This window comes from Zootoca vivipara, chromosome 3 (assembly GCF_965207765.1).
Source record: "Zootoca vivipara chromosome 3, rZooViv2.hap1.1, whole genome shotgun sequence".
NCBI classification, from domain to species: domain Eukaryota; kingdom Metazoa; phylum Chordata; class Lepidosauria; order Squamata; family Lacertidae; genus Zootoca; species Zootoca vivipara.
The window spans coordinates 66,698,927-66,725,407 of NC_142586.1; the positions used below are offsets into that span (position 1 = coordinate 66,698,927).

Consider the following 26,481-nt stretch of genomic DNA (forward strand, 5'->3'; position numbering starts at 1 on the left):
ACCAAAGACTTTCTCTCAATAAAGGAATGGAGGGGCTGATCAGCTAGGCTCTTTCTTGCTACAACTTTTTTTTTTTAATTAATAACAAAGGGGATCCTACTGCTGCTTGCTTGGGGGATTGCGTGCGGAATGCCTTTTGTTTTGTTGTGTGTATGCACACTTGTGTACTGCCTTTCCGAGTAGGGGGTATGTATTCCTTTCCCCCTTTGCGGGTGGAGATTTCCCTGTTTGTTGAGATGTGCTATTGTTTGGGTATTTTGGGGTGGTTGGCCTTTGCCTGTTTTTTGTGACTTTTGAGTTTTGCCTTTGGGGATAGTTGGGCAGCCATGTGTCCTACTTTAGGGAGGACAGTCCTCTGTTTGAAAGGCTGTCCAGTCAAAATTTGGTGAAAATATAACCATATGAAGGGTGAGCAGCTACAGTCGCTTTGAATTTGCCCATGCAGGGTTCACACCTGCAGAACACGCAGGTCACGTGGCCATAGTCTTGTTCCCTGTTAGGGTGAGAGGCAATTATTTCTGAAAGTATATTTATGCAAATTTGCATAGCAAAATTTATGTAAATCTGCATCCTCTTTTTTAGTGCTTATTCACTGGTGCTTTAATGCATTACTTTTTCTGGGGATGCTGTGTGTTCAACCTTCCTAAATTTCCTGTCCTTCTGGTACACAAGTAGTTTGAAAAGAACCAAAGAAACTATCTTATGGAAGCTTAGTTGACCTTGCCCATCAATTCATTTCTGTACAGGTTTTATTAATGTCAAAAATTAACTTCCAGTTAATGGCAGACTATCACAATTTCTGCTTTAAAGCAAAGCAAAACTATTAAAATCCACTCAATATGTTGATACCCATTTACTTTATATATGTGTATTGCATATCTCTTATGATGAAAGGTGTCAAAATGCTCCCTCCGTTCAATCCCATCTCTAGAAGGACAATCTATAAAATTATAAACGTAACACTAAAATTTTATGTATCCCTTCTGTCTGCCACTTTAAAACACCAAAACAATAATTACGTGCAGAAGAACTATAATTTTGTTTTCATTATGAAAAGCAGTGGCACTAATATTTATATGTTAAGCTCTATTAACCACAGGTGTGGTTCTGCCCTATTCTGCCCTGCAGCTAAGGTGGCCAGACACAAAAAAGGAAAGAAAGGGGGGGGAGAGAGGACTGGGTTCTGACACAGTTGTGTAGAAGAGGAAATTCCAACAGGCACGACAAGCTAAACCTGCTGAAATTCCTTTTCTACACCAGACTTCCCCCAACTTGTTGCCTTCCAAATGTTGTAGTCCAAAATATCTGAAGTGCACCAAGTTGGAGAAGGTTGCTCTAAACAACTAATAAAATGTGCAGGGGCCCCTTCTCTTTTTTCCTACCTTGCCATTCCTACCTACAGCCCTTCTCATGCAACCCAGCTCTAATTCATTTAAGCAAACTGAGATATCTAACTGCATAAACAGAGAGGGTGGGATCCAGCCTCCTCATATCATGAAGGTTATGAATTAATTTTCAGGTGTCCCAGCGCTTACTTTGCTATGCACGTTTGCCCCTCCCCTGATTTTCCTTCAGAGGCAAAGTTTCCTTTCTGAAGCGTGGATAGCTTGCAAAACCTGTTTGAGTGACTATGGCTACACTAAAACTAGAAGTAGTTTCACTCATGCAATACCTAGAGTGACACTCCTTGTTTTCTGGGTGATGGTGCACCTCAGCATTTCAGAAAAATCTCTCTCCTACTCTACCATCCCAAGACTATTTCATTTAAAATCAACATGAAGGCCTATTCTATCCTCTTTCCATAAACTGCTTAAACATCTCTAGTTATATGGGCTTATGGTTTACCTCGAACAGAGGGGACAAAGCAAAGTTAGTACTGGCAAAAATGTATGTTCTTTATTTCAGATTCTTCCAAACTCATATCCTTTAACTCTGCTGCACGTGAATAGGACTAGTTTTCTTTTACATTTTGTCCCCATTAAGTTTCTTCTCTCTTGCTCCCTGATTACCAGTCTGCTGTTTCCCCACCCTTCTTCCAAAACTAGAGATCTCACAGCTACCTAATGAAAGAGGATAAGCTACAAATTTGTGTATGGCAGAGGACACAACCTATTTTGCTTCCAGTTTGACCCCAACCTAGCCATCTAAGGACAGGTGCACACAAATGGCTCACGGCTGAAGCCAGCCACTAACAAAAGTGAGTTAAAAGTGCTCTCCCCAACTTTTTGTATACTACAGCTAAGAAACCTCACTTCTGCAGGAGACCTGGGTGGGCAAGGAAGTGGATTTCAGTTTGTCATACTCCACCTGCAGCCAACATACCAGGTAAGACAGGAAAGGCCAGCTGACTACTTAAACCCCTCAGAGGTAGAGTGGCTCAGTGTAAAAGAGGATAGGGCTCCTGCACCTCTGTTGGGTTGAAGAAGAAATTCCCTTTTCTACCAAAGCACTGAAGTCACAGATCCCTCTTTTTTGCACCTGCCCATGGAGGTACTATGTGTAAATGACCCATTTTCTATCATCCTTTGGCTCTAACCCAAGTCCCTGGGCTCTGAATGGCCCTAGAGCCCTGTCTGCTTCAGATGTTGGTAGACACCTACCAGTGATCAGTTAAGAGATAATGGGCAGGATTCAACTAATGAATGCAATAACTTAATTTGCACAATGGGGCTTTCCCCTTTCTGCCCACACCTCAAAATTGGCTCTGGGGGTTCAGGAGAACCTGTGAAACAGAGCACAGGAGGTGAAGGGGGAATCATTCCACCTGACAAGCCAAAATGCTTGCCCTGACAGAATGATTGCCAAAGTGCAATGTTGAATTCCTCCCAATTAATTTTGCTTGTGCACAATGTTTTGATGAAGTTGGATCCAAGTTTCTGCCAGCCCTATCATTAGGATCTCATATATGGCTTACCTTTACACCATATAATGGATTCTTCCGTTTGACCCCTGCCTGCCCTTCTAAAGGGCTAGTATATGAGTTAAGGGGAAAACAGGTCGCAGTTTGGAGATAGTAAAGGCAAGTCACTTTGGGGCCACGTGTTTCCCAGCACAACCGCATTCAGTACACCAAGGTGACTTGCTTTGATAAGGCTGCCATAAAAATACAAAGCACAGATAACGAGAGAATTCTCTGGCACTAATGCCTGCTCTTCAACCTCAAAGGAATAATAAAACATCCCCTTACTTGTCGTCCTTCTCATAAATGTTCAGCCCAAGTGCATCTACTCCCAGCCAGAGATCCGTCCCTTTCTTATTCTTGATTTCAAAGTAGTTGATTCCATACATCTCCAGATCCTGGGCAATCTTCAGGTATTCCAGCATGGCATTCTCTCTGGTTGACAAGGAAATCATATGTAGGAAATGTTAGATGATGTTTCTCTTTTAAGACTGACGCAAAACCTTTGTGCCAGTGGGAAAATAAATGCACTCATTGGGGTAACAGGAGAAGATGAACAGAAAAGCCACCTTACTACAAAATGATTACAATATTACTTATCTCTTGTCCAACATGAGAACTGTTAGTTGTACCTGGGTTACAGCAGAGGCCCAACTGGCCTTAACTAGAAGTTGGACATTTAGTATTGTTGACGCCATACTGTGGAACACTCTTTGAGCAGTGTGGGCTGCCATCCTTCCCTTTTGATTTCCAGGCATCCCTTGAAGACATCTTTATGCCAACAGGCCTTCACAGCTTTTTAACTAGCCACTCACCACAATTATTTTTTCTATTGTTTTTAATGGCTTTTTAATTGTTGTATATTTTATGATATGGTACCATAGAAATACTTCTATAAATAAATTTCCAGCTTTGCTAATCCTCTAAAGTTTTTGCCCATAAGCTTGTTCAGAAGTTACACTGTTACACTGAACTGTTACACTGAACAGTTACACTGAACACACTGAAGATACACACTACCTGTACACACGTGCAAGTGTTTGGGTGGAGGAGTGTGCACTTGTTGATTTGTACAACTCATCTCTATTGTATGTCACAGGTACACAGACACTACACTCGTTGAACACTACATGTGAATGGGCTGTGTTTGCTTACACACTCATTGAATGTAGCCCCACCTGTGTACTTTCAAGAGCATTTCAAAAATTCCAGTATCATGTTGTGCTTCACCCACGCATTGTGCCCAGCACAGTAATTTCTATATACATCAACGGACAATTATGTATCAGGAATGCAGAGAAGATGATGGGCCAGAGCAAGATATATGTAAAGAACCCGTTGCAAGTTCTTTGCTACAGGGTTACCTTTCATTTAAGAGCTGGTGAGCAATGGGAATGCAAAATGTGGGCCCAAGAAAACAGACAGACCTCTTCAGTGCCTTAACTCACTTGAGCATTCCACCATGTTCGGCATGCCAGACCTGGATCCGTTCTTCCCACTGTTCTCTAGAGAGTTTATGTTGGTCCATTACTCTAAATATACAAAAAAACATAAACAAATAGAAAACTCATGAGGTGAGAAAGTTGTAAGCTCTAGTTTAAACTTGTGTACGTCTAGTTTTAAAGAATTCACTTAAAATTCCCCCGAGAAGCCCTATCCCTAAGTTTTCCATGAGATGTCCTCACCTTTGGGGAATGAGGCGTTCAGAACTGAGGTATCCAGGCTTGTGGAGCTCTTTATTGTAGTCTCCATATTTGGCTTGCACAGCGTAAGACCCAAGGAGGACTGCAGTTTCAGGTGGGCAATAGATTTCATCACTAAGGATTCCTTCTTTCACCTGCAGGAAGAACAGCTTCTGTGTGATGTCCTGGATCAGCTCCTCAGATACATCTTCAGGGTAGAACTTGGCACGGAATTTGAACTGCAGAGGGTTCTCTTTCCTGACCTCTTGAGCAGAGACCTGAAATGGAGAGGGGGCAAGGAGGGAGCAGCAGCAAAACACGAGCAGCATGTTAAAACAATTGAATGTTAGCAAGGTATTGTTGACTACTAACATTTCTGAACACATTACTCAAAGTTAAGTCTTTTGGTTGTCAGCCTCAGAGTTGCATAGAAACTCTAAATGTGAGCCAAAAAACTTCTGCTTGCACAACAGGACTCCTTCCCTTACCCCACACCCCTTCTAAAAATTTTATGTGGTTTCCCCTATCCCTTTGGAGTATAACTGAGGATGGCATGGGGTGACAGTGACTGGAGTCCAGTTGCACAAGCAGGTGTCATTCTACTCACACAATTATTCAGCTGAACACTGTCCTTAGCATTGTGACCATAAGGCTTCTCAATTGCCAAGAGGCAATTTTGCTCTTCACATCCTACTTTGTACTCCATTCTTTGGCCCTACTTTTGATCAGGGGCTCTTCATTTATTTAAGTCAAAGGGCAGCCTCATAGTAACTATCTGGATGCAACTATATGTTTTGCCTTTTCTTAAGCAGCTTTGAGATGCATGGTGAAAAAAAACGGAGCATAATTTATTAAATAAATAGATGCTTATATGTGTGATGAAGTAATGAGTGCATGCTTTCAGCCACTTTGCTCATTATACAACGCCAAACCAAATTACTACTGCACCAGCATTCCTAAGGTATATCAATATTATGTATAGCTCATGCTGAATGTTTGCTAGGATGGCAAGAGAAATAAATTATCTCACACAGAACAGAGCTGCAGTACAATGCTATCATATTTTTCACCAAAGGATCACCCGTAACAGCAAACGTAAGCTGGAAAAGAGAAAGCTATGACAACACAGGCACACATATGGCTTGTTTTATTTAAAAATCCTGAAGGCTTTAGAACAAGGAATAGGTCTATACTAGTCTCCACATGGTAATTCACTAATCTGCGAGAACAATTTATTCTAGGCAATTTGGCAACTAGTCCTGCAGAGATTAAGCAATGTATACCAAGAAGTTCCGCTAATTGTAATAAACACAATAAAGCTATTTGGAGTAGGCAGCAGACAAGCTGAGACTAGACTATGTACAAACAGTCAGTATTCAGAAATTAAGCAAGAACTCTTGTTTGCCAGGCCGTTAGTCACCAGAGGACTGAATAGCTTTAACACTGCATCTCTTTTTTCTTAAATGGAATTTCCCATACTAAGCTTTTTAACCTCTGGAAGTCACCACAGCAACTGCTGGGCTTACTGGATTGAACTCCTGATGTAGATGGCTCCCTAGTGTCTGCCAGGCACAACTGAATGTCTCATTGTACTGTAAGTCCCATTGCAGACTAATATTGACCAAGTTCACACTCTCAATGTTATCTGTGTGCCCTTCTTGTAGACCAAAGTAATGCAGAGATGCACCTAAGGTGGCTAGTGCACAGCTGTGGCTGTATTTTCCATTTCAGTTCATTTCATTTACCTTTTTGTCAAGCTTCAGCCAGGTTGGGAATCCTTTGTTATCCACATACTGAAGACCAAAGTACCAGACTTCGCGTAAGCCTATTGTCTTGACCACCTAAAAGATGAGAACAACGGAGGCCAAAGAGTTCAAATAAAAAGGTCAAACACCTATGTTTTCTAAGACTCTTGGCCATAGCACGTAATGTAGACTGCCAACTCCACCCTCTGAATGCAATTTTCAAGACCCTCTAAAAGCCAGCTTTGCCAGGACTACTTGATCCCATGGAATTTGATCCCATTCAATACAAGGAAGAAACAAAAGGCTGAGAGGAGAATGTGGCAAATGCTTAGTAAGGATTTTTCGTGTAAAAATGCTGGTTTGAAAGACTGGACAAAGGACATGCTGATCAGCTGCCTGTTGCCTCATATTATCAGAGGTCAGATTAATCGGTGTGCAAAACAGACAATGAAACTGATAGGTATTTACAGCTCTTATTTACAGCTCTTTCTTTTTTTTAAGCACTCTAAAATTTAAGAGCTGCATGGTGCAGTCTCATCAGTAATAGCATAACTAGATGTCTCTCTTAAGAGTCGTCTCAGGGTTCAAAGAGACCAAGATAGAGAAAGGCAGCTCAGCTAGGAGGAGCTGTATCTCTGAAATGTGATCCTCCCTTAATAAAAATTGCAAAGCTGCTTGAAAGCTGTAAAAGCTTCCTGTAATTAATTCTGATATTGGAATTTAAACAAGATGAGCGGCCAAGTGTAACAACTATCAGCTCATGCAAAACTGTAATTGCTCTCCCGTCAAAAGCAATCACATAGGTTTTTTAAAAAAAGAAAACTACAATACTCCAAATTTTCAAAAACTGAATAGAGCAGCAGCATCTGCTTTGTGGGGTGGAAGATGCTTTAAGGTGTCAAAGACTTCCCCATTAATTTAATAATTTTCTATACCATACTTCAACATAGTATTTTATTATTGAAAATCACCCTGAAAATATATAACAGTGATTAAAAGTAGCATAAAGCTAGCCACGTTAAAATGCCATTCCTTCTGCAGTGATTTACTCTTACTGTGATCTACTAGTTGCCCTGATAGCCAATTGACATATTTATGCCATTTGCCTTTAATTAACACTCTGTGGGGATTGTCTCCTTCAACTGCATTAGATAATTAGTGACAGATAATCTAATAGATTTAATCAATGACAACTAATGGGAGACAAAATGGAAATCAAGGAAGAGCTTATAGAAAGATAAAAGTAAGATGCCCTATTTAAAGACAAGACTAACTCTCAAGACTATGCTTTTACTGTCTGGAAATGCATCAGAGAGAATGAATAATGTAACCTCAGTTTGTTTACTGAAATAGTTGAAATGCCAATACTGTACTATTTTAAACCAAGTATCAAAACAAAACAAAATGCCTCACTCCCTAAAATATGCCCAATAATTAGGTGAAGTAACACAAAAATTTTGCACCACTGTTTAATTACAATTCCATCACATAATTCTCTCAGCATTCCATATTTCACCTGGAAAAGTTTCAAATCTTTACTACGTGCTATGGAAAATCTTGAGATTAAGCGTACAGAACAATAGTGGTAGAGGAATTCACACATATTTTGCCACTCAAATTTGCAAAGTATAGTGCAGATTTGTTGCTTCACAACTCTGATACTCAAAACATATTTTAAAGGAAGCAAGAAATGGAATTTGCTCAAAATATTTCTGGCAGGGAAATAAAGGGTGGCAATGTGAATCCATATCAATACAATCTTCGAAGCAAATAAAAAGCACTGAATATAGGAGAAAACACACACTCTAAAACAGTGCCAGAGATAAATTGAACATTTGGAATTATATATTCTAGGAGAGTCTCATGCATTCATGACTAGTTTTGCAACCAAGGGAAACTGCAGTATTTAGCCTCAGTAATGTACCAATCTAAGTTAATTTATGTTCTGCAGGGCTGTGTTTAAATCTATTCTCCAGTACAGTTTGAGCATAATTAGTGAGACTTTCTGGACCATGGGTTGTCTGGCTCTTTCCAGATCTGATAAATTATTTAATGAACACTTTAATTGCTTTAAACACACTGGATGAACCGACAGCATAAACTTCGTTATGAATATAGGTCAAAGGGGCAAACACTTGTAGGACAACTTCCTCAGAGATCTGCCCCCCTTTAGGGCAGCGGTACTTAATCTTTTTTCCATTTATTACACTTTGTTTGGGATTTGAGGCCTGTTCATATGTCTTCATCCTCACTCTGCTGCTCCCAACATATTGCGGGGGGTGGGGGTGGAGGGGGGGGCAAGGTTCCCAGGCTTACTGATGTTACTAACAGCAGAAACAGACTGATAATCCTGAAAATACCTACGTAAGGCACAGTGATGGTGTGGAAAGAAAAAGCCAAGAAAGAGATGCCTTTATGGAGGGAAAGCGACTATGTTCTGGTTGTACATATTGGGAAATGAGAGGAGATGTTGCATCATTTCTACAGAGAGAAGTCTCCTCAGGCCTCCACAGGCATCTGTCCTAGAATATCTTATTTTTAAATGCAGGGTCCGGGTTGTGTGGGTACAGAGCTGCAGCTGGGTCACTGGCAAAGCCTTAGGACGTTTCCCTTATTAAAACATTGGGGCTTTGTTTGTTTAGAAAAGAGACAACTATGTGGGTGGGGAAGCATGAGATAGAAAACCTCTCTCTCTCTCTCTCTCATATACACACAAACAAACAAACACAGAAACCCAAAGGCACTGATTCGCACTAGGTTCAGGTCAGACAAAAGAAAGTTTTTTTCCTCCCATCCAAAACCTAACAAAGAATTAATCACCACACTAGATAAGGTAATTCTTGATAGTTTACTTTTAAATAAGGACTAGCTATTAAATGGAATCTTAGTTGTATGGAAGCAATTTGGGTCCTGAGGTGAGGACGCTCAATGTGACACATGCTCTATATCGCTGGAATGCGGGAACTGATGAACCTTCCTCTGACCCAGGAGGGTAGTCCACTATCAATTTGCAATTCCTGTAAACAATCCTGCCTTGCACTTCACTGCATTAAGCAGGCTGCTGGCACTCACTACCTGGTCTGCTTCCTAGCCTAGACAGAGAGAAATTGTGGCACCGACAACCTCCAACATTATTTCCCTCATAAAATGCACAGAACCGACACGCTTTCCTTTCTATGTAAGGAAAACTTGCTAAATTCTCGAATCCCATATTCTTACATAAACCTTGTGAAAGAGTTAAATCGCTGGCAGAAAAGTGACTGCTAACCCCTTATGTTTGTTATTTATTAACAAAACCTTCTTTCTCTCCCTATTAACAACTTCAAAAAATAGTTAAAACTTTACTGTAGTTAATATACAGCTATGGATGGTGCAATATTGCTTTCCCTCCTTGGTTGTAAAAAATATAATAAAATAGGAATTTGCAAGATATATTAGAGGAAAACTGGATTTTATTATTTGCAGTGCTGTACAATTTTCTCTGACTTCACAGTAATAGAAATATACAGACCCTCTGCTGTACTACACAGTTCATTAGAGTCTCTAACCCAAAGGCCCACATGTGCATAGGTCAAATGGCCTTGCAGTCATTACCCTTCTGCCTGAGGATATCAATATAAATGGCAAACTGGATGCAGGTGGAATATTACCTACACCTGTATTCGATCACTGTAACAAGGTGAGTGGGCTATTCATTATATCTATGAATGTTTACACTCTATTGATCATTCCCAATTGTCTTTCATTTCTCTTACAACAGCCACCAATAACAGATAAATCCCTTAAAGGCACAGTGTATCTTATAAACCTTAAGGAACTACCGTAGTAAGGCAGAATAGGATAGCTTTCCTGTTGCAAATTCTGTGGTGACCTTTACTAAACAGAAATGACAAAATGGAAGCCCATTTTCAAAGTATACAGATTGACCATATTAAAGCCTTTCCAATATTCTTTGGGATACGCTCCATTAAGTCATTACCACATCCCATTTAATACAGGGTATTTTCTTCTCCCCATTTGGTAATCCCACAGCAGTGACAGGTGCTGAGCAGTTTAAGTATGATTAATACACACTTCTACAATTAGTCATGTTGATTCGATGTAACAGAACCTGTACTTGAACCCTAGAAATTTATTAGCAGCCAATTAATCTAAAAACATTTATTAACTGAGTACTGTTACATTACAAACTTTTGTGTGTGTGTAGCAAATAAACCATCTTGACACAATGTTTTCCTTCCCATTTTAGAATTGGATGGCTTTCCCCTCACACCTGAGCAATATAACTTCAATGAAGACTATAGTTTCCCCTTTTTTCTAAATCGCAGCAAGGTCACAGAATACATAGTACTTTTTTTGCTATACTCCTTTACTGATTAAATTTTGATTTAGCCACTTTACTAGAATTTTGGGGTTTTCTCCCTTTTTTATGTCAAGAGTAGGTGGGAAATCCCTTTACCTCTCCTTAAGGATTTCAGGCACATGCAAACTTGAGATTTTTAAAGGAACATCAGCTTTCTGTTGCTAATTTGTACAGAGGCAGATCAGCAACATACCACCCAGTGAATGGTTCCTTGAGCAAAGGAGAAAGTCTCAGGTGATCCACCCTCTCTGCAGAAAACTTTGATGAAACCTTGCACACTACAGTATATACTGACCTGGTCAAACAGCTGTTTGCCTGTTGTGTTAGGCTGGATGGCAAACTCCAGCTCTGCATCCATTGTGGTAACTCGGACATTGACCTAGAAGAGATTAAAGTAGTGGATATGAAAACAGAGCCAGTGTGCATTGTGATTTGTATTACAGATTTTAGAACTGTGGTTCAGCATTTGAAGTGTATACTGTTTCAAGATGCTATGTGCTAGTAAACAATTTTTAAAAATAAAACCACCATAGTGTTTAAATGCATAAGTGCTACAAACATTTCAAGATGCTGGTCCATCAATGTAATTTGCCAGACATTATCCTGAGTGTTCTACTCGCTTTGCAGCTCCTGGCTTTGAACTGGATTGAGCTTTTTAGTTAAGTAAAATGACATTTTAAGTGTTCGTTCTTCCAGTGCATAGTGTTATGCTAAGCCAGGGCTACTATTAGTATGAAGCCTGGCATCTTAATTAACATCCCTTTAGAATTAGGGCAAGGACTTGACCACATTAAGGGAAGGCTTTTAAATTACAACACAGGTCTCCCTGGTATATTAAGAGTTGGAGTTATTCTGGGTTTTTATAGAGGAAAAAGCATGCTAATTATTCTCCCTATACGGTTATGTTACTTTTAAAAGAGCATTGCTGAAGCAGAAAATGAGCAGAGAGAGGTTTGTGGACATAGCACGATGACAACTGACATTTCTGTATAGCTAATGCTGTTCATGAGAAACTTATGTTTCTGCAATCTAAGATAAGAAGAGCCCAGTGGGTCAGAAGTTAATATGGTCATTACTGTATCAGGTCAAAGCCCACTTAGTCAAGAATTCTGTTTTCCATAATGGCCAACCTAATGTTTCAACACAGAGCTCACAAAGAGGGTATAAAGGTAAAGGCCACCCCTTGTTTGTACCTAGTATTTGGATCTTAGAGATATAGTATATCTGAACATGAATACTCCATTTAGAGATGGTGGCCAACATCCATTCATAAGCTTACTCTCTATAAATGTTCTAACCTGCTGTTAGTGGATGCTACAATATGGCACAAGCATTTATCCTGTTCTATATCTCTGTAGAATAACACCAGGAAATAAATCATACTGGTTTTTCATTACTCTCAAGCATCAGAAAGTTGTGGTCAAACTCTTATTCTGAGCATTCTAAATTAAAAAGAATGTGTATTATACGAATACTTGCAAATTATGCATTCTGAATATCTAATCTTTAGTATGTGATAAACCAAGAGTGGAGAAGTGTTAGAGAATGTTTGGATTTTTCTAATCTTCATTCCAAGCACACACCCACTTCCCCACAATTTAACAAAGGCTATTTTTAAGCAATATGGTCTCTCTCTGTGTGTATCCCAGGATATCCATGAAATGTATAGTGTGACTGGATTTAACGAATTCCAAAGGCTTTAGCAAACCATTTCTCAATATAAATCTTAAAGGCGTTTCAATTAAGAAAACCTCCTTCCAAACCCCACATAATCAGATCTGATAAGATTTATTTCTAGCCTCTCCTTAAGGAATGCACACAATCATATTCCTTACAGAGCACAAAAGCTGCAACTCCCATATATTGTTTACACTTCCTGGAGAAAACCAATACCCACATAAAGCAAATTTGAACTAAACCACTAAGGAAAGTTCAAAAGACCTCTGTATTTCCTTAAGAGTCCAAGTATAGACATCCTGCTTAGCTGAACTTTTTACTCCATCATTTTATGTAATAAAAAAGCCTTTATCTGCTAAGCCTGAAATCATACATACAACAGTAATGTTTCCAACCTCAGAAATTAGTTATAAATGCACAGATTAACCCACTACACATACAGGCCATCCAAAATGTGCTTTAAAACGGTCAAACTAGATGTTACATTAATAATGTAGTTAGCAACTACTGTTTTGTTTGTAAACAGAACATGTTTTAGTTGTAACTTTTATATTTATACAAAATACAATTACATAAAATGATAGGAACATAATGAAATATTGTTGAAGCAGAAAAACAAAATCATAGAGTTGGAAGGGACTCCAAGGGTCATCTTTCTAGTGCAACCCCCTGCAACGTAGGAAACTCAGCTAAAGCATCCATGACAGATGGCTATCCAACCTCTGCTTTGAAACCTCCAAGGAAGGAGAGTCCAGAACCTCCCGAGGGAGATCCATTTTCCATGTATTATAAAAAGTAGACAACACTTATTTGACCCCAGTGATTTGACACAGGGGGAAAACCTACAGATAACAGTCCAAAGGCATACCCTTCAACATTTCTCTTGATGAAAATAAGGATGTCCTATTCCATAATAATAATTTTACTATTTATACCCCACCCATCTGACTGGGTTGCCCCAGCCACTCTGGGTGTCTTCCAAGATACATAAAAGCATAAAAATTTTTAACATTATAAAAACTTCCCTATTCAGGGCAGCCTTCAGATGGCTTGTGGGGGTTCAGATAATTCCATACTCTCCAATATTTGTCAACTTCTGTAAATCCAGGACTGTCCCTGGAAAATAGGGACACGTGAAGGGTCTTGCAAAAGGCGCACAGGGAGTTCTACATATTTGGGAGAATTTTAAAAACAAGCAGTCCTCACTGCCCTGATGCAAAAAGATCTTTGTCATCTGAAGGAGCCCTGGATGCCTAGATAAAACACTATAGCCCCACACACCTTTACCTGGGAATAAGGCCCACTGAACTCAGTGCAGCTTTCTCCTGAGCAGACACTTAGTTATTTACTAGATGCAAGTCAGCAGCACCAGACAACCCATTTCACCCCACGCCAAGCAGAGCCAGGCTGACGGGCCCTGAGCTCTTCGGCAACATCCGAAGACCCTGATCTGCTAGGTGCTGGAGTGAATTGCACCCGCCTTGTGAAGTCAGCCCCAGGCGGCCACCTGGTCCAGCACTGGCGGCAGCTACAAGTAGTGGTCAAAATGAGAGTCTCAGCGATCGCCCTTTCCCCACTGGAAACAAACCAGGACTGCTCCAAGAAAATGCACGTGGCAAAAAGCTCTAGGCCGCCCCCTGGTGCGCTGCCTCCTTATGTGCTAAGCAGGTAGCCTGCCAATCAGGATTTATTTTAAAAAAAAAAACTTTTCTTCTCTACGTAATTTTCATCTGTGGCCCCCTTGGAATATTCAGGGGAGCAGAGGGTCATATGGCCCCCAATAGGTAAACACTGGTCTAGAGAGTGGCAACTCAAGAACAGGTAGCTCCCCGCTTGTGGAATGCTCTCCTTCAAGAAGGCTGGCCTGGTCCCTTCATTACATAGCTTTAGACTCCAGCAAAAATGTTTCTCTTCAACCAGGCATTTGGCTGATTAACATTCTATGGCTTTGGTTTTCTGTTTTATTATGTATTTTGTGTTCTCATTTTGTATTTTTATATTGTGAACAACCTTGTGATCTTCAGATGAAAGGTAGTATACAAATTTAATTAATAATAAAAAGGCATATACAATATAATATAAAAGCATTTCAGGATCACCAAAGACTGTCTTTCACCAGGTCCATCAAGGACAGGAACATTATGTGGCCCATCTTCTGAGAGCAGGTTTAAGAACAGTTGGCTATTAGGAGAAGGAATAATGAAGCTAGTGGAGAAGCAAGAAATGGAATACTGTAGGTGAATACTGATGCTTGTCATTATTGTTTCATTTACTGCGCTCCAAAACAGTATCACCAAAACAGTACTCAGCTGTCTTAAGCAAGCATAATGTATGAACTGCAATACCTTGATAGACATAACACGTGTTTTTTTGCCATAGATAGGGCTGCAGATATACATTAGAGTAGGTATAGAGAACAGCTGGCCCTCCAGATTTTGCTGAACTCCCATTATCTCTGGCCATTGGCCATGCTGTCTAGAATTGATGGCAGTTGTAGTTCACCAACATCTGGAGGGCCAAAAGTTTCACATACCTGTGTTGGAGGTTAACAAAAGGAACCCTTTGTGGCCAGTAGTGTGATAGATAAATGAATATAACTTTCAGCATTCTCAATGGAACTAAAAATCCCAAGGTTAAACTTTACAGGGCCTTACAAAGACCCTTTAGACTAGTACAAAGAACAAGGCAGCATGGGGAAAGTTGTAACTGAAGACCAGTGCCCCTTCATATATCCCTTGAAAATGGAATAGCAAGATAACTGGGAACCCCAGGAGAAAGCTTATAAGCCACATCATAAATACCACAGTATTATTCCTGGGCATAATGGCTACAAGACAGAGCACATGTCACCCGTTCTCAGCACAACACTTCACAATGGCTTCTGCATATGGAGAAAACTCTTACAGACATTGCTTGTCCACAATGCAACAGTCACCTTTATTAGCTCCTATTAACAATACAATAGTTACTATGCAACCATACAATCAGTTTTTTCGTGCTCTAGCCTCAATCTTCCTCTTGCAGTAGTTATTTACCTGAACAGGAATAACTAGGGGTATGCATTCAGTTTGGACAAAACCAACATCCAGAGAGTCAGACCTTGTTCAGAGCAGTCTTAAGTGAACCAGGCTGCTCCTGAAGTTTCAGGGGACACTTCTACAATGTGGTGCTCTCCAAATGGTTTTAATTACAACTCTCATCATCCCTGACCATGGACCATGCTGCCCGGGACTGATTGCTGTTGCAGGCCAGATGTCTGGAAGGCACCATGTTGGGAAAGGCTGCTTCGGAGGGACACAGAAAATCATTTAAAAATAGATACTCTTCCCCAGTTCTCCATAAAAGGAAATGGTAGACAGGAAGAAAGTGTGTGCGCGCATGCACTTTGGTGACAAAAATTGTAGCTTCCAACCAAGGAATGCTTATTCTTTTTACTTCCAATGACAGTGCTTTGGAGGGGGATGTAGGAAGGATATTATCCAATGTTATTTCATTGTTTTTCACTGCTTCTTTTGACTGGCAGAAGCACTCAGGGTTTCTAAGAATGGCTTGAGAAGCACTGCCAAGATAAAGAGATTCCGGCCTGATATCCCACCACTGCCACCTATTGCTAACACACATTCCTCTATTGGGTATCTGGAGTTCTGTTGAATGCCCCCAACCCTCACGTCAAGTTCTACATGACTCCTGGGACAGGAAAGTTAAATATGTGCTTCCATGTTGTAATGTTTGCAAAGATTTTGTAGTACTTCTGTGACTTGGTTTTTTTAATAGCACAGAAGTAAATCATGATAGTCTTAAACTTATGATCTAAGTTAACGCTAATGTAAATAAGGCAATAATAGAATCCAGGTTTAACACATCATGGGCCGTAACCATTTTTGAAACCAAAGCAAACAAGATGAGTCATTAAAAAATAAATAAGCCATGTTCTGCTTTTCAAATGGATGAAACAGTCATACACTGAAGCGACTTCAACTGCTTGATGGTACATTTAAATATAAAGAACTCCTAGGCTCCTCTATTAACTTGATAAATAATAACAGGAAGAATAGTACCGTAGCTTTGAAATACCCTTCTGTATAACAGAAACCAGAAAAAAACCCTGATTTTAAAAAAGAAGCGGTTTCCGGCACCCCAGACATGGGCAGCGCGGCACTGGAAATCGCTTCTGCGCATGTCCGGCCCATGGACAATACCCAGGGCCGGAAAATGTTGCCGATGCCTGAGCTACATAAAACCACTGAGTGGGGTCATCTGGAGTTTTTGAGTATGTTGTCAGTAATATGCTGATGACACACAGCTATGCTTCTCCTTTATATCTGCAGGAGTGGCAGTGGATGTGCTGGGCAGTTGCCTTGCCTCAGTAGCAGACTGGATGAGAGCCAATAAACTAAAGTTCAATCCATATAAGACTGAGACACTGTTAGTGTGTGTGTGTGTGTGTGTGTGTGTGTGTGTGTGTGTGGTTTCTTTTTTTTAATATAAACCTTCTTTTACTGCCTGTCACCTGGACTGAAGAACTCTCATTCTAGCTTATGATGCTTCATCATCTTTGGGAGAAATCTTTGGTTACATGCTTTATGTCACCAGGGCATGTAGCACCTGGTGGTATGTATCATGGTCAAATATATGAAACCACCATGGGATTTTCTAAGAGATACTTTTTACTGTGGTTAACATCCGAGATTTGGGATTCCAGTCATGACTTGTTACTTGTGCAAAATATTAATATTCCCCCAAGTCCATAGAGCTTGTTAAATTAATGTGCACTGATTTTCAATGTAGAAGAAAATTCTGATGTAGTTAGATGCATTATTTTGTAAAATGATAAATGTTTATATCAATACAGATTAGGATAATACTGTTCAGTTTTGGGTGACAAATGATTCATGTTCCTGTGCGTCACACATACTGTAAGAGACTAAACAAACTCTTTGTACGAGGCCAAACACAGAGAAAAGCAGCAGCCGATTGTACCAAACTCCTCCCTAATCAGATTTCTTTGTTGCAACAGCTGTATGCAGATTGGTAGTTCATTAATAAAAGGAGATGATTATGCTAAGAATGGATGCTTAAGCTTTATTTAGGAAGCGTTCCAAAATACAAAGAAAGCGTATAGACTTTATGCGGTGAATGAAAAGAAGGCAGCAATCACTTGATGACAGGCACTGGAAATAGGCTAGTAATTACATCCTTCTGGCTAATACACAGAGAAAAACTGTTCCACCATATGCCCAATTCAACAGTACCTCCTGCTCTCAAGAATATAACAGTATAGTCAACCCCTTAAGGAAGAGGGCCAAATATATACTGTATATTTTTATCCATGTGTTCCCTGTACACATTTTTTTTTACTGCTGGAAAAGCAAGACATATTGTACATGCAAGTAGAAACTAATTCATTAGGCTCTGCCCAGCCTGTGCAAAGATATCCTCATACATAGGCAAGTGTAAAGATCTCTAGAGCCTGTCTCAAATTAGTATTTGCACCTTAATATTTTCTTTACTCCAATGCATTTGCTCTGAATTAAAGTTTAAGCTGCTTTTCAACAAGCTCTGCCCTGGGAATCAGTGTACAATTTTATTTTAGCACTTGGTATTTTCAGACAGGTCTTAAATGACGGTCTTACATAAGAATGTCTAGGCAGCATACCAGATATGAAGCCATTCATGAAACGGACAGTTATGGGAAAAATTTTTTATATAGGAGGTGTGAAAGGCCCAGTGCAGACTGGAACCTTGGTGAGAGTATTATGTCTAAACTGTATTCCATTTAAAAAATAAATACCATAGTGGTTTACAAAAGCTGATTATCATGGGAAAATATATCCTTATGTTTGATATGGGCTTTAACTTTTTGTTCCCTATTGTAGTACCAAATTTGCTAGATTATCCTTTTTATAAAAAAGTCATTCATATCAGTTCAGTCTAATTAATCCCAGAGTATCTACAGTGGTACCTCGGTTTAAGTACACAATTGGTTCCAGAAGTCTGTACTTAAACTGAAGCGTACTTAACCTGAAGCGAACTTTCCCATTGAAAGTATTGAAAAGTGGATTAATCTGTTCCAGATGGGTCCGCGGAGTACTTAAACTGAAAATACTCAAACCAAAGCGTACTTAAACCGAGGTATGACTGCACTTGTATTTGCTGAGATTGTAACTCAGAGGAGGGGACTTAGGCAGCTGTGGGAGGGGGGGGCGGACTTCAGTTCTCACAACTGCCTCATTGGGGAAAGACCTACTGGGAAGAGTTGCTGGGATCATGGGCATAGCCAAGGTAAATCAATAAAAATGTTTAAATAACTGAGATTCAGCCCCCCCCCCTAAATCCTGGCTACGCCCATGGCTGGGATCACTAGGCCTGCGCTGTTTTGGTTCCTTTGAATAAAGAGTTAATGTCACTGACACAGTGGTGTTTTAAAATAAATAAATTGCTGACCTACACCTGACTCCAGCTCCTAACAACTTAAGCTAAAAAAAAAAGTTGAAACGTCCAAGCTTGCCTAATATGGTATTATTTACAGTTGGCATCTATCCATTGTTACTAATGAACTTATGAGAGATTTTCAGCCCATAACACTGCTTGGAAATAAGCCCCCATGTTCTACTAGGCTTAATTCCTAGTGTTTAGGGTCACAGTCTTAGGCTGGCAGAGTGACTTGCCTCTGTTTCCTCATCTTTAAATTGAAAACGGCAGTGAACTTCATAGAACTGAAGCTGGGATAAAGGTGGGTTGCACCCATAGCTTCTGCTTCTCTACGGCAAACTTGGGGAGCCTGTAGTCTGCCAAATGTTGCTGGACCTACAAACACCTGCCAGCTCCAGCTCAGACTAGCATAAGCAACAGCCAGGAATTATGGGAGTTTTACAGCAACATCTGGAGGACCAAAGGTTCCCAAGCCCATGTTATAGAAATAGTCCCATTCTTTGCAGATTCAGTTCTGCAAAGGCAACCTTATTTCCAGTTGTGAGCCTGTAAACAAATACTGTATGCATCTCTCTTCAGTATTAGCAATTGTAGAGGGTAGAGCTGGAGCAAAGAAAGGGGAGAATTCCGAAACTAAATTCCCCTCTTTTGAAACTGGTGGATCAGCAATAACTTTAAGCTAGGTAATCCTCCATGGTGATTTTTCTCCTTTCCTAATAACTGTATCAGTCAAAAAGCTACTTAACTGCTGATTATGTAGAAAGCTGTGCACACACTGCACTGGTAGGAACCATCACAGATCCATGCCTGTAAATCCCCAGCAGCACCACACAGCTCAGAAATTACTGGAAAGGTGATAGCTGGCTTTCCCCATTTACCTTGCAGACCAGGTCAGAATTTTAGCTCTCAAGACATTTGTTGACTGCAAGAGAAGGAAGAACAAGTTCACCTTTACTAGCTGTTGCTCCACTTTTCAGCTGACAGGCCAAGCTCAGGCACAATTAAGAACACAGTTGTAAGCAGCTTTAGATGATTAGATGAAGGAACTTTTCCTCAACCTACAGAAATGTTTCTGTGTAACTAACCAGAGCCCAGGAGGTCATGTTGAGGTAGGGCATTCTCACAGAACTTGAGTTTCTAATTCACCTAACTGCTCTATCCAGCTGGATTGAAAAGTGTAGAAAGCCTCAGATTACATAGGAAATGGACTTCTATCAACACTATAATAATATCCGGGTGTGGGGTGGAGTGGGAGAATCGAAAAGTCTGAAGGGAGGAAGGAGGAAAAGTAGGTGGCAAGGATACCCTTGAAGTTAAGGTATAGCACAGGCATCCCCAAACTGCGGCCCTCCAGATGTTTTGGCCTACAACTCCCATGATCCCTAGCTAACAGGACCAGTGGTCAGGGAAGATGGGAATTGTAGTACAAAACATCTGGAGGGCCGAAGTTTGGGGGTGCCTGTTCTAAATGCTAGAGAAATTCTATCGACGTTTCTGAGGTAAAACACAACTGCCTGCTATTAGGTCAGCATACAGCCATCCTGAGATGCCATAGGGACACAGTAAGCTGGCTCATATAGAGTCAGAATGCTGGCCCAGCTATCTCAGTGTCATCAACACTGAGAGGCAGCAACTTGCCAAGATTTTAGACAGGGAACACCCGTTCCACCTGGAGATACTGGGAAGTGAGCCTGGGATCTTCTACATGTGAAGCAGATGCCCTCGTTTTGACCCTTCTCAAACTGCATAAAAAGGAAGTGAGAACCAAAGACATTGACATTCCACATTTACCCAGGGTTCTTCCATATGTCTATTGATCCTGCAAAGCATCTGGAGGGCCGAAGTTTGGGGATGCCTGGTATAGCATTTTGTCTTGGAAAGTATCAGTAGGAATAATGGATCCAATATTAATCCGAGAAAGTTATTTTGTGCTTATGGCAGACTTATAAAGATTCTGTTCCCATTACAAGTTTCAGGCAATGACCTATTCGTACTACATGCTTATGACAGTGGCCTCATACCTTCTCCACAAACCTGTATGGCAGGCCTGGTTAGGCTATGGCCCTCCAGATGTTGTTGGAGTACAACTTCCATCATGCCTGACCACTGAGCATGCTGGCTGGAGTCCAACAACCTTTGGAGGGCAACAGGTTAGCTGCTTCTCAGAATCATGATGAGAACACACCAATTCAAAACCCTGCTTGTCTATATGAGTTAACTGGATAGCCATGGGCAGCTCACACTCAAGTTTTAGTTCATCTCTAAATTGGGAACAGTTTTTGAGGATTGTTTCAAAGGTAAGAAAGCTACCCTTCTGAAGCATTCACATAAAAATCCAGAGCTAATTTCTCTTCCATCTCTAGCCACAACTTTTTAACAGAAATGGGGACAAAAAGAGTAGCTTGCCTTGAACAGAGAGCTAGCTGTCACACAAACACATAATGAAGTAAACCTTTCAGTTTCTAAGGGTGGAAACGCAGTTATCAGCAATTGGCAAACATATTTATCTCCCTTTTCTCAAGTCAAAGCTTTAGCCATTTCTATCCACATCACTCCAACTTGCCACACCTGTGGAACAATGCAGCAGCTGGGAAAAAAAACCACCCATCTACAGTAGAAGTAGGTTCTCACTAAAATCTCATCCTGCCATTTTAACCCACCCTCCTAATGGTCTAAAGGATGACAGTGATTTATATATTGCTGGCTCTTTATCAAAGTTCAAATCAAGAAACTGGATCTCCTCAGCATTTTGGCAGCAACAAATCCTCTTGAAAGGAGTCGGACATCTATTGTTTCATTTGATTGTGGTTTTTGGATTACTGCATTTTATTTTGGCATGGCTGACTTTGTATGCTGCCTTGAGATCTGTAAGGATGTTGAGTTGTTTAAAAACATTTAAATAATAAATATTTGAAAAATTACAAAAACAGTCTTTTTTCACTAAGCCCTGTCAGACTTCAATGACTTGGGAGCTGGTCCTAATTTCTTGAGGTGACTGATTTTGTTTGTTTGCTCACACATATGTAGTGACAAATGCCCTTGATTTAGACTAGCAGTAGCAATGGCAAAAGCTTCCTTGAAGAAGGGAAGTGTTTCACAATGTTTTCTGCAAAATCAAATCACCTTAGACCAGGCAACCCCAAACTTCGGCCCTCCAGATGTTTTGGACTACAATTCCCATCTTCCACGACCACTGGTCGGATCATGGAAGTTGTAGGCCAAAACATCTGGAGGGCCGCTGTTTGGGGATGCCTGTCTTAGACCAACATATCTCTGCTATAGGAGCTCGATCCAAAACATTACTTACAATTAAGTCCCACCAAGTTTAACGGAAATTACACCTACTAAGTGTGCACAGGATTGATCTCCAGGGCAGAGAAAAGCTCCTTTGCTAAGCAGTAGCACAAACAGCTTCTTATTCTTGCAGCTTTTCAGCCACAACTTCCCCCCTGTGGGAAGCTGAAATAAATGGCTGAAGCACTAATAAGCCACTAGTGGGGAATTTCAGGCCTGGGGGTCAAATGCAGCACTCCAGGCCACTCTATCTGACCCCCCAGGACTTTCCCCAGACCAATCCATCACTATGCCTGCTGCACACCCTCCTTGAGTGCTTTTACATGGCTGGAATGTATCCTTGAACTGTGAGAATGCCTCTTGCTTGCCTCGATACAGAGATGTGTGCACGGAAACCTCTGATTTTTGTGTAGTTGGAATGTAGCCTATGGTACAAGAGACACATGGGCCGCTCTGCCCACCAATAGCATGCAGCTCCCTGGAAAACTGTCCATAAAAGAAAAAGGCCCTCAGAATGAAGAAAAAAAATGACCCTGCTCTATTCATAACCTCTTGCCACAAAAGTTATGAGGTCAAGGGAGAAGAGTGTCAAGAATTTTTGCAGATTTGGCACAAAGTGCAAGAGTTCTACAGCACTACCAAGTCTTTAGGTAGCTAGCCAGAACTTAAGCTTGAGTGTGGCAATTTGCAAGACACCACCACCACACAAACCAGCTCCCCACAGCCATGGCAAAGAGCTCATATGGCATCCATGGAGTTTTAACTGAACTTATGAACATCCAATGTGTACAGTTAATCTCTAGGTAAAATAACTGAATCATTTTATAACCCATTTACTCAGGCTGAACTGTGCCGATTAACACTTTAGTTTCTTTCTTGAAGAAAACACACTTTATCAAGCTAATGAACTCTGTCACTCCTCTGAAATCCAAGTTCATTATTAAACTGCTCCTTAGATACGAATTCTGCAGGAGAAGCAAATTCTTAGTCTCCATGCAACCTGTGACTTGGTGTGAAAAGTAATTCAGGAAAACAGTCACTCTCAGTGTGATCACACAGTGCAAGGTCAAAAAGGGGCCACAGCTAGAGGAGTTGTTAAAAACCCTAATACAGATAGTATTAGTTGCTTGAAGATTTGTTACTGAAATGCAAACCTTAGTATAATTATGAAGTAAGCCCTATTGTACAGTGCTTATTTCTGTGTAAACATGTTTAGGATTTTGCTGAATGTGATGACACAGTGGGGGTGGGAAAGCATAACAAACTTAAATTTAGATTCAATTAACTTTCAAGCCAGAGAGTAGAAAAGTTAGAGAGTAAACATATAAAACATGACAGACTCATAAAAGCATCAGTATGGACCAATGTTCATATGTAAACACATCTCCTACCTTCTGTGGGATATAAAAACAAGTTCCTGCTGTCTGTTCTTTTTTTACAACGCAATCCTATACATGCCTACTCAGAGGCAAATCCCATGTAGCCTCAATCAGGAAATTGGGTTTTTTATAATAGAGATAAGAATTTTTTACTTTTACTTTCATAATAATTTCATTAGAATGTGTAAGGATAATTTATGCCACCTTTTTTTACAGAAAGAAAATGTTATTTGAATTTGGACAGATGTTACTGTATTTCAACTCCCAACAGCCTCAGCCAGTCAGGGATCATGGGAGATGTAGTCCAACAATATCTGAAGGGTCACAGCTTAGCACCGCTCCCTCCCCCCTCCCCTGATTTAGGGACAGCTGTGCTATAAATTTTCAAAGTATAGTTTCTATAAGATTCCCCACATGGGACAACTGCATTGCAGGGGGTTGGATTAGATGACCCTCAGGATCCCCTCCAACTCTACATTTCTATAACTTCTACAATTCTTGTCCTAAGAAAAACAATCAAATGGAGTGCTAACGAATGAGCAATGTAAGGTTCTGTGGAAGAACTTACTGGTTTTGGCATTTTCGGTTCTTGAAGTGTTCCTGTTGGTCCAAAAGCAAATATTCATGCAGCAGCCTAAGGGTATTCCTTCTTCCTTCTACAAGATCTGCGCAAAGAATCCAAATATATAACACACTAAAGTTAAACCACGGTGCAAAGCGTGGGGAGAGAAGTTCAATAGAAAAGTTCTACTTAAGCCTACTCAGGTGTAACTCTCAGTGGACACACTCCCATATAAATGTGCATAGGATTGCAGCTTTGAGCAGGTTAAGTAAGCAAGGATGATTCACTCATGACCAATAATTACTTAGTTACACCAGCCCCTATAGAAAAAAACAAAGCCAGCAACAAAGCCTCACCCAGCGAAAGAGGAGTCTGATTGCAAGGAGAGAAGGTCATTTGCTCAGCCACACCCATAGGAACAACCACAATTTCAAAAATGTTCAAGGATATGCATGTGTTTGCGTGTGTGGAGGGTTAATCGTATTTCAAGTTTTTCCAAACAGTGGTCTCTTACAGAACAAGTATCCAAGCAACACGGAATCAACTAAACCCCTTGACTTAAAACTTTAAGCCTTAAAGGGAAACTGTCTGCGTTCAAAGTCTCTCTGCTTTAAAGACCTCGTAGCAATAATTCACTAGCTATACAACCTTTTCAAATAAAGATCAGGGACCTCCCCGTCCCCCTCCTTTCCCGTATTAAGACTTCTCTGAAGCAAGTTGCAGGCGACGATTCTACCGAGTCCCCACATTCAATAAAGGGCTGAAGCTGGCTGGGAACAACCTTACAGATTCAAGGCTTCATTTTGCCTTGAAACGGGGCAGGGCAAGAGGAGTTTCCCGGTAGCTCAAAATGTAGGACTGATGTAACCTGCAGTCTTTCACCCACAGACAGGAACTGCTTCAGCTTCCTCCCCTCGTTAAACGAAACGTTGAGGAAGAACCGGCCCGCGTATATCAGTAGCTCTGCTTTTTGTACTTGCATTAATCACTCCGGAATGAGTTGCCGCCAACGGAGTTTCGTATTCACACCCGTTTACGGGAAGCAGAACTCGCTCCCACCCACCCCCCACCTGCGTTCATGGCATAGAAAGGGAGGGAGGAATAGGAGCCGACGGCAATGAGAAATTCGAGGGAGCCCCCCCCCCCAAAAAAACCCCTAAGTTTGCCATTCAAATGGTTTGCGTGCGCCGCTTACTGAGATCGCTTACCTGCCCCCCGCTAAATATTTCATCCCTGGCTCAGGTAGGGGACCCACCCTTTCTCCAACCCCGGGACAAGTAAGAACAAGCTGCCTAACAGCGCAATCCCAGCCACCTCTACTCAGAAGTAAATCCCCTGGGATTCAAGGCCGACTCCTAGGAAAGCGCGCTTCGGATCGCTGCCTCGGCCACCCCCTTAATAATACTCCCTGGCCCCAAGGATTCAAGAGTCGAGTAGAAATAGGCCGGTTTCCAGAGGATGTGAGTAATAATCCTGTTGCGGGCATTCCCAAGGGAGGGGGGGCGGATTTAAGCGGCAAATCCTTTGCCCACTTCCTTGGGAACCGGGGGGGGGGCTTACTTCTCCAATGAGGCTGACTCGGGCCGGGCTATGAAAGACAGGGCGGCTCAAACGAGGCGGAACAGAAAAGCAGCACTTTCCGGTTCAGCTTCAAGAAGCGCAAAGAGAAGAAAAACTTAACGAGGCTTTTTCGACAGAATGCAAACGCGCAGCTTCGAGAAGCGCTAAATAAGTGCGCCAACTCCTCTCTTAGAAGAAGAGCCGGGCGTTAATCCCCCGCCGCCCCACCTGTTGCCACAACAGCAACTTCGCGCCACTTGGTCGCCGCCAAGTTCCCTTCCTGGTCCCACCCCCACCCCCGGCTCCTGTGAAGACCGTCGAGGTGTGGGGTGGGGTTCCGTTCGGGGGTCCTTACCTCGCAGTGGCAGGTCCGTGTGGCTTCGACCAGGCAAGGCGGCTGCTGCGGCTGTTACTGGGCGTCCGCTCCGGCTGCGCTCTTGGTCCTCTGGGCGTGTGGGCGTCGCTGCTGCCCCTCCCCGGCTGCTGCTGCAATATGGCTGACGCGCCGCTGCGCGGGCAAGCGCCACAAGTCTCGCCTTGCCTGCCCTTCACCCCGCCTCCCCTCCGCTAACCAGCCAGAACCGCGCGCGCGCGCGCTCAAGCTGCGCCTTCCCTCCCGCCTCGACGGCTCGGAGCGCCGCGAACCTGCGGAAGGAAGAGGCGGAGGCGGCGCCGCTGCCGGAGGAGACCGAGGGTGCCTGCAGATGGTGCGGGCCCTAGCGAAGCCCTGTGATTTGCGCAGGGCGGGCACAGCTTTCTAGAGAGGGCCTCGACGGCTGCAGGAATTGCGGAGGAGCCGGAAAAGTCGAATAAAGAGCGAGCTCAGTCGCGGCGTCTGCACTGCAGCCCCCCTCTCGCGCGGTTGGTTTTCTAGGGCGTCCTAATCTT

At 41.7% G+C, this 26,481-nt stretch overlaps 1 protein-coding gene across 5 annotated transcripts in view; it reads right to left on the reverse strand.

The window, feature by feature from the left end:
- Positions 1–26,040, reverse strand: part of EZR (ezrin) — a 38,128-nt gene extending 12,088 nt beyond the window's left edge. Inside the window, exons 1-7 of one of the 5 annotated variants that reach the window (XM_060272790.2) lie at positions 25,949–26,040; positions 24,040–24,136; positions 10,985–11,068; positions 6,327–6,422; positions 4,585–4,859; positions 4,348–4,431; positions 3,188–3,334 (exon numbers count right to left, since the gene is read on the reverse strand). In XM_060272790.2, coding sequence (XP_060128773.1) covers positions 3,188–3,334; positions 4,348–4,431; positions 4,585–4,859; positions 6,327–6,422; positions 10,985–11,068; positions 24,040–24,051 — 698 coding nt within the window. In that variant the 5' untranslated portion in view covers positions 24,052–24,136; positions 25,949–26,040. Of the gene's footprint in view, positions 1–3,187; positions 3,335–4,347; positions 4,432–4,584; positions 4,860–6,326; positions 6,423–10,984; positions 11,069–24,039; positions 24,137–24,389; positions 25,600–25,948 lie in introns of those variants that run through there. The other 4 variants (XM_088667337.1, XM_060272791.2, XM_088667339.1 and 1 more) reach the window with 4 other exon arrangements.
- Positions 26,041–26,481: the final 441 nt, after the last annotated feature.